General features: G+C 45.3%; 1 protein-coding gene across 1 annotated transcript in view; it reads right to left on the bottom strand.

The window, feature by feature from the left end:
• Positions 1–4,625: 4,625 nt before the first annotated feature.
• The window catches only part of LOC111233737 (protein fantom-like), a 19,266-nt gene continuing 14,894 nt past the window's right edge, over positions 4,626–8,997 (bottom strand). Inside the window, exons 18-22 of the mRNA XM_022761621.1 lie at positions 8,724–8,821; positions 8,005–8,191; positions 7,689–7,773; positions 7,475–7,611; positions 4,626–4,654 (exon numbers count right to left, since the gene is read on the bottom strand). Of these exons, the coding sequence (XP_022617342.1) occupies positions 4,626–4,654; positions 7,475–7,611; positions 7,689–7,773; positions 8,005–8,191; positions 8,724–8,821 (536 nt within the window). The remainder of the gene's footprint in view (positions 4,655–7,474; positions 7,612–7,688; positions 7,774–8,004; positions 8,192–8,723; positions 8,822–8,997) is intronic.

Raw genomic sequence — 8,997 nt, 5'->3', positions numbered from 1 at the left:
ATGATGATGATGATTATAATGCGTGCATTGGATAGATAGATGCATGAATTATATTGATTGGTGTGCATGATAGATGCATATGATTGCGTGATGGCATGCATGATAATCGTGACACATGCTGCCGGCTGTGCTACATCATTCTTACGGCTCATCACTATCTCGTCCGGATGATGATGACTGATGATTGATGATGATAATGGTGATGCATAATGATGATGATGATGCATGATGATTGATGCGTGTTGATGATGATAATGATTGATGATTAATAATGTTGATGCATGATTGGCTCATGATGATAACGCCAATGATGATGATGTCAGAACCTGCATCGGTGAGGTTCTCCATCCACTTTCGGGGACGATCTCCAGCTCGGCCTTCAGCTCCTCAAAGGTGATGGAGCCACTTGTTGTCTTTTGTCAGCTGACTCGAACAGCGCCAGACGTCCAGGTCGTCCAGTCTTCTCTTCGCAGAGAGATGGCGCTCTCACGCAGACAAGACTTTAAGAGACGTGTCCTCAGCTCGCTCTGGGATCGATGACCACTGCCTGCAGACCACAAGAAACCTTTCAACTGGAAGGAGAAGAAACACCTGGAGGAACAACCTGATACACTCAGTCAGTGGCCTAAATAGACCAGAATGCATTGCATGCACTCCTGTCTCTGTGTTGCCGACCTTCAGGTGACGGGACCGTCTACGTCGTAGACCTGGAACAGGAAACTTGAGCTTTTGTCGTCTCACATGCCGTGGATGAGCAGGTGCCAGAGGCTTTGAGTAGCTCGTCCAGACTGATGGAGCTTGCTGCCATCCGAGTCAAATAGAGCGAAGAAACGCTCGGCAAAAGAAAGGACTCGCACAACACACAACATGACAACAACAAGGTCACAGCACAGGTCAGAGTCTAAACACAGCATCAGGTTCTAACCTTGTGTGTCAGGCTCAGTGACTCACCTTTGACCTTCAGAGCCTTTTTAAACTCGGTCCAGGTCGATCTCTTTTGTCGTCTCCCGCGATGCTCTCAAACTGTTTTGCCCCACTCCAGCCACTCGAGCCGATCCCCCCATCCAGACTCATGGTGAACGTCTGTGCTGCAGCTGGAGACACACACCAAACAGTCTCATGGTCTAATCCTGACTGACGTGGGGGGGGGGGACAGGTACACGTAGGTACAGCGTCTGCGTTTACAGGCCAGGATACCAGGATCAGAACGACTCTCAGGGCTTCAGTTCCTTGAGTCCTCTGTTATCTCTACAGTGTCTCAGTAGGACACATAGTCCATCAGTTGACTCTAATCACTCTACGATGACGATGTTCAGCTTACATGAATGACCCCGAACTTTTCTCAGTTAATGAGTTTTTAAATGTGTTTTTTAATGAGTTCTTCCCATATGTCAAACTCTCCTTTTGTCTTTATATCTCTGCTCTTATTATCTCTTTATGTGTTTGTATTTGGTGTTTCTTGTGCTTCTTCCATTTCTTATTTTAATTATTCACAACGGGTTAGAGACACTTGCAGTGTTTACACCCAGGCACTGGTGAAGTCTGCGCAATTAAAAACAGGAACATTTATATAAAACACCTTCAACTTTTAGCACATAGCTGAGTCATTCTAAACATGACTGCTCTTTTCTATTTCCTTCTTTTTTGGTTTGTTTCATGTCCCATCTTTTATTTAAAGTTCTTTAAATACTGTGTTGTTACGATGAACCTTGATGAAGTCTTTTGACTTGACTCTCAGATCTGTGTTGAAGGAGCATCATCCTGCTGCTGAAAATCCACAAAACCTGGTCCTTGTCTCTGACCAACAAGCTCAACTGGAAAGGTCGTTCAACCACAAAGGGGACTCTTATTACACTCAAAGATAAAAGTTCAACCAGGAAGAAACAACAGGGTGATAAACAGAACTGTGAAACAGGTTTTTAAAAAGGCAAAATAAATAAAGTAGATTCAACAGGAAAATGAACTACACTGCAGTGGACGCAGAGACAATCAATCTTAAAACAAAACAATAATACGTTCATAAGTCAATCAGCTGCTACGTTTCTGCTACGCTGAGGCTGAAAATGCTACCTTTTCTTTGACTCAGCTCATCTATTTATGTTGTTCATTTGATGAGATTGCTGATCTCAAACTCTCATGTGCATCTTCGTTATCTCATCCCTATCTCCTCTCCATCACGTCTTTATCTCATCTCATCTATATATCTTCTTTTTAGCCTCATCTATGTCATCTCTTATCCCGTCTATAAACTCAAAAAATCCTTAGTCTCATCTCATCTATTATATTATCTTTTATCTAATATAATACTATCTTTATCTCATCTATTACCTCCTGCTGCAGCATCACCAGTAATAACAAGTGTTGTTGTGGAGTGTGCGGCTCGGCTTCGAATAGGTCAAACTTTCATGAACAGCTGAAGTCGCCTGTTGGACGTTCCTGCTGTATTCCTACAGAGGGACGTTCATTGACAGACTTGCATCATCATTTTAGGGATGTTGCCATTGGAATGTCACAGGGAAAGAAAGACACAAGCAAACACACAAACTGTGGCCAAAACGTATGAGAACAAACAAACCAACAAACACAGCTCTTCCTCCATGACAGCCTGATCACCGACTTCCTGTTTTCAGTGTAACATTTAAAATATAAACAGAATATTTACAGGTCTTATCATTAGAAATAAATCCATGAATCATCACCTTCGGTTCATTATTTTCCTGGTTTCTAAAACATCCAGCAGTCCACATTCGATCATTCATGACAATTATTTTCAGTCACATAGTTTTCATTTAATTAATTAATTTCTGAATATGTTTCAATGATACAGTACAAAGATATGAATTAAGTGGCTCATTAATACAGATGATTTAATGTTATTGTTTGCTGATCGTTACCCAAGTCAAAAGATGTTTCCTGTAACGTGAGAAGACAAACACAAAAATCTTCAGTCTTGTTCTTTCTTAAATGATAAAAGCAGCTGCACGCGTAAAGTTTGACATTAACTTGCTGCAGAGTCTCAATAAATAAAAGAAGTAAATGAATCTTTAACCTGCCGCAGTGACAGTGCTCCGTCCTGCAGCTGTTTCAATGTTGATGTTTCTGAGTGTCTCCTCAGTCGTTTTTCTCCACACGTCCTCGTCTGTGTCAGCTGGAGCTGACATCCCTCCGGCCCACTTGAGCGAGGCTCGCCTCTAACACGACAACAGCTGTTTAACAATCTCTGGTGCCGACGAGACCTAAATCTACATCAGAAACAGGACTGAGTCCAAGGAGTCCAGAGTCACTCAGACTCAAAGCTTGATCACACAAACACTTTTGTTAAACTCACTTGTCAGGAACAGAAACAGGAAGTTCAGAGTCAACACGTTTCAACCTGAGTGATCGACAGGTTTCTGGCATTACAGTTAATTAATACATTATAAGAAACAGTTATTACTGAAAGCCACGAGAGGCAAGTGACTTTTTTTTCTGGAAGACAGAAACAAAAATTCACAAAAAACAAAAAAAAAAATGCTAAAAAGTTTAATTTTGAACAGCAAAGGCTTCGTGTCAAAAACACAACTGGAGGGTCAGCGTGAGATAGACATGGAGCCAACAAAGGCCCACAGCAGGTAATCACATGGACGTATGTTATGAGTCTCATTATGTTTATTTCATCTTAGTTATACTATTCTTTTCATTTTTTCTTCATTTTTACTTCAACTGTTTTTTTAGCTAAGCTAATTTTGCTGTTTTGAGCAGGATGTTTGTGTGTAAAATGTTGTACTTGATTATTAATTGAAATATTGTGATCATACTGACCAGAATTCGATCATCAGAGTCGATGCTGGATCACACAGCTGGTGCAGTGATGGACATTGATTGACATTTAGACCCAGGTGCTGAGAGAAACTCTTCTTATTAGAGCACAACACAAAACTTCAGAGGAAACAGATTTTTAAGGCACGTAACTCTCTGCCCGATAAACAAGACAGAGAACTGAACACAAGAGTCTGGACTGTGCAGGTGAGTCCGCTCACCTGGATCAGCACACTCACAACGGACTCATTAAAAAACATCATTAACTAAATTAAATCAAAAACTGGATTAAACAGCTGTTGCGACATTAACCCCACTAATATGTCAGAGCAGAGGACCGCCTGTCTTTCAGTCTTCTTCTTTCCTGCTGTTTTTATACAAACTGTATTCAAGGCTCCACCCTGTGGCTGCTCAGGTTCACTGTATCACCTGAGGCCTGACCACACATCTGGCCAGAGGTGCGTTTCAACCATGGAGCTGAAACTGATCAAGTTTTTAACAAGACTGTTGTTTCAGTGTGAAAAACCACTGAACATGTAGAACATGTTCATTCCAGTCTGATCCGGATCACATGAAAACCCTGAGGCCTCAGACCCCGTCCTTGAAACAATCCCATGTATGTTCGTTAGTTTGTCTGGTCGATGATGTCAGCTGATGCTGAGTCAGCGATGCCTCATGCTGTTGCGAAAGCAGAGACGGAGACGGGGGTTCGTTCAGGGTTCCTGCCTGGTCCTTCGGTTCTGGATCCTGGTCCTGGTTCCTCCATCATGATGGCCTGCAGAGCCTCCAGACCCTCCACACACACAGCTCAGACACTGCCGCACCACCTACACTTTGCTGTCCACCACATCCAACACTGAGAGGACAACACACCACACACACCACACACCACACCACACACACACACACACCACACACACAGATACACAACACACACACACACACAGAACCACACACACACACACACACACAGAATTACACACACACACAACCAACACACACAGATACACACACACAGATACACACACACAGATACACACACCACACACACAACACACACACACAAACAGATACACAAGATACACACACCACACACACACACACACACACACACACAAGATACACCACACAGACACACACACAGATACACACACACACAAACAGATCACACCACACAGACACACACACAGATACACACACCACACACACACACAGATACCACACACACACACACACACACAGATACACACACATACACACACACACACACACACACACAAGATACACACACAGACACACACAACACACAGATACACACACACACAGATACACAATACACCACATAACCACACAGCACACACACACACAGACACACACACACAGATACACACATTACACACACACACACAGACCACACACATACCACACACACACACCACACACACACATACACACCCACAGGGATAACACACACACACACACACACACACACAGATACACACACAGACACACACACACACACACACACACCACACACACAGATACCACACACACAAACACACACACAGATACACACACACACACACACACAATACACACACTACCACACACACCACACAGATACCACACACACAACACACAGCATTACACACACACACACACACACACACACACACAGATACACGCATACAACCACAACAACCACACACCACACCACACACACAGAACACACACACACAGATACACACATACACACACACACACACACACAGACACACCACTAACACACACACCACACACACATTACACACACAGATACACACACACACACAGATACACACAACACACCACACACCATACACACACACAGACACAGATACACCACACACACAGATAACACACACACACTCACATACACACACACACACACAGATACACCACAACAATTTATGCTGAAGCGCTGTTCATGTGTCCTGTAGAGAGTGTGTGGTGTGTGTGTGTTATCTGTGCTGTGTGTCTGTTTGTATTGTGTGTGTCTGTGTGTGTGTGTGTGTGTGTCTGTGTGTGTGTGTGTGTGTATCTGTGTGTGCTGTATTCTTGTGTGTGTATGGTGTGTTGTGATTGTGTGTGTGCTGTGTGTGTGTGTATTCTGACTTGTAGTGTGTGTGTATCTGTGTTCTGTGCTGTTGTCTGTGTGTCTGCTGTGTGGTTGTGTGTGTGTGTGTTGTGTGTGTTGTATCTGTGTGTGTGTGATTGTGTGACTACTGTGTGTGTGATCTGGTGATGTGTGTGTGTGTGTGTATCTGTGTGTGTGTATCTGTGTGTGTGTGTATCTGTGTGTGTGGGTTGTGTGTGTGTCTGTGTGTGTATCTGTGGACTGTGTGTGTGTGTGTGTGTGGTGTGTATCTGTAGTGTGCCCTGTATCTTGTGTGTGTATCTGGGTGTGTGTGTGTGTGTGTGTGTGTCATGTGTGTGTATCTGTCGTGTGTGTCTGTGTGTGTGGTGTGTGTGTATCCTGTGTTGTGTATCTGTGTTTGTGTTGTGATCTGTGTGTGTGTGTGGTGTGTGTGATGTGCTGTGTGTGTATCTGTGTGTTGTGTATCTGTGTGTATTGTGTGTGTGTGTATCTGGTGTGTGTGTCTGTGTGTGTGTTGTGTGTGTGTGTGTATCTTGTGTGTATCTGGTGTGTGTGTGTATCTGTGTGTGTGTGGTGTGTGTGTGTGGTGTGTGTGTGTGTGATGTATCTGCTGTGTGTGTGTGTGTGATGTGTCGTGTGTGTGTGTGTATCTGTGTGTGTGTGTGTGTGTGCTGTGTATCTGTGTGCGTGTGTATCTGTGTGGTGTGTGTGTGTGTGTGTTATCTTGTTGCTGTGTGCTGTGTGTGTGTGTATCTGTTGTGTGTGTATCTGTGTGTGTGTTGTGTGTGTGCTGTGTATCTGTGTGTGTGTGATTGTATCTGTGTGTTGTGTGTTGGTGTGTATGGTGTGTGTGTGTGTGTGTATCTGTGTGTGTGTGTATTCTGTGTGTGGTGTGTGTGTTTTGGTGTGTGTGTGTGTGTGTGTGTTGTGTATCTGTGTGTGTGTATCTGTTGTGGTGTGTGGTCGTGTGTGTGTGTGTGTGTCCTGTTATGTGTGTGTGTGTGTGTGTGTGCTATCTGTGTGTGTGTGTGTGTGTGTGTGTGTGTGTGTGTGTGTGGTGTGTGTGTATCTGTGTGTGTGTGATGTGTGTGATGTGATTGTGTATTGTGTGTGTGTATTCTGTGTGTGTGTGTATCTTGTGGTGTGTGTGTGTGTGTGTGTGTGTGTTATCTGTGTGTGTGTGTATCTGTTGTGTGTGGTGTGTGTGTGTGTGGTGTATCTGTGTGTGTGTGTCTGTGTGTGTATCTGTGTGTGTGTGTATTCTGTGGTGTGTGTGTGTGTTGTGTATCTGTGGGTGTGTGTATCTGTGTGTGTGTGCTGTGTGTGTGTGTGTATCTGTGTGTGTGTGTATCTGTGTGTGTGTGTGTGTGTGTTGTATCTGTGTGTGTGCTGATCTGTGTGTGTGTGTATCTGTGTGTGTTGTGTGGTTGTGTGTGTGTATGTGTGTGTGTGTGTGTGTGTGTGTGTGTGTGTGTGTGTGTGTGTGTGTGTGTGTGTATCTGTGTGTGTGTGTGTGTGTGTGTGTGTGTGTGTGCTGACCGGTCAGACTGGTCTCCGTCAGGTCTCGTTGTGTCTCCAGGATCTCAGGGATCCTGATGAAGGCCACTCCCACGTCCTCACACTCTCTCTCCTGCTCCTCCTCCTCTGGAGGTTCACTCACCACCGTGAACCGGATCCTGGTCAACAACAACAACAAAAACAACATCAACATCAACAACAAGCTGTTTCCCTCTGTCCTCAGGTGTGTTCTCACCTTTCCATCGCGGGGTTTCGTCCCTGCAGGACGTCCCTCAGCAGCTGCCGCCTCGCCCCGTTGTCCTCAGCGTCCACAGGGATGACTGAGGAAGAGCAGACACATAGTGTGAACGTCACACGACCCTCCACACTACACCTGTTATTATCATGTTCAAAAGGAGCCCAGAGAACTACAGAGAGAGCTCAGGTGAAGAGCAGGTGTGAGAGGGAAGACTCTGACTCCTCCCTCCATCAGCTGTGACATCAGAACATGAGCTGGAGTCACAGTAACACCTGATCAGCAGCATGAGCACAGATCTGGTCCAGGATCTCACCTTTGCTGTAGTTGAAGTTGATGCTCTTGCCCTGGGGGGGTTTGGGTAGAGAGAGGGGCGTCTCCTCCGTGGGCAGATCCAGGAAGGAGTACTCCACAAACAGACGCACCACGCTGCTGTCCTGGGCCATGCGAGACTCTGCCCTCAGGCTCAGAGACACCACCTCCACCCGAACTCGCTCCGAGGACTGAGGACGAATATGGACCAGAGTCTGTCAGGGTTCAGGTCTGTGACCCCTCCCCCACCCGATTCACTGATGTCACTGTGATCTCACTGTGATGTCACCACCAGTACACTGTGATCTCACTGTGATGTCACCATCAGTACACTATGATGTCACTGTGATGTCACCACCAGTACACTGTGATGTCACTGTGATGTCACCATCAGTACACTATGATGTCACTGTGATGTCACCACCAGTACACTGTGATGTCACTGTGATGTCACCACCAGTACATTGTAATCACACCAGTACACTGTGATGTTGTTTAGGTGGAAAATATAAATTAGATATAATTAGTCTCTCCTGATTGGACGGTGGTCTGACTCTCTATCAGTATCAGCAGCAGAGAGTCAGATCAATAATGAATGTTTAACGAACAGAAACACCTTCACAAATCACTGCACGGTCAAAACATGAGCCCAGACTCCATGGTAACAACACCGCCACCGATTTATTCCTCCTGTCCTGTCCCGGAGGGAGGGGCTTCACTCACCTTCCTCCCCGTGGCCTGACCCTGAACGATGCAGTCATCGCTGTCCGACTGAGTCGATTCACTCTGATCCTGTTTGGCTGCTGAGGCTTCCTCCACATCTGGATCAGGGAGCAGGAAACAAGACGACTGTGATTGTGAGTGAGGGAGAACAACAGTGTGTTTTTAAGAAGGAAATAAACAGTGAATGATCAAGGTGTGAACACACAGGTGGCTCAGAGAGAGGGGGGGGGGCAGAGAGAGGGGGGGGGGGGACAGATAGAGAGAGAGGGACACA

The sequence above is a fragment of the Seriola dumerili genome, unplaced genomic scaffold (genome assembly GCF_002260705.1).
Source record: "Seriola dumerili isolate Sdu_G_001 unplaced genomic scaffold, Sdu_1.0 BDQW01000417.1, whole genome shotgun sequence".
NCBI lineage: Eukaryota > Metazoa > Chordata > Actinopteri > Carangiformes > Carangidae > Seriola > Seriola dumerili.
The sequence above is the reverse complement of the archived record's forward strand: the minus strand, read 5'-3'. Positions and strand labels throughout refer to the sequence as shown.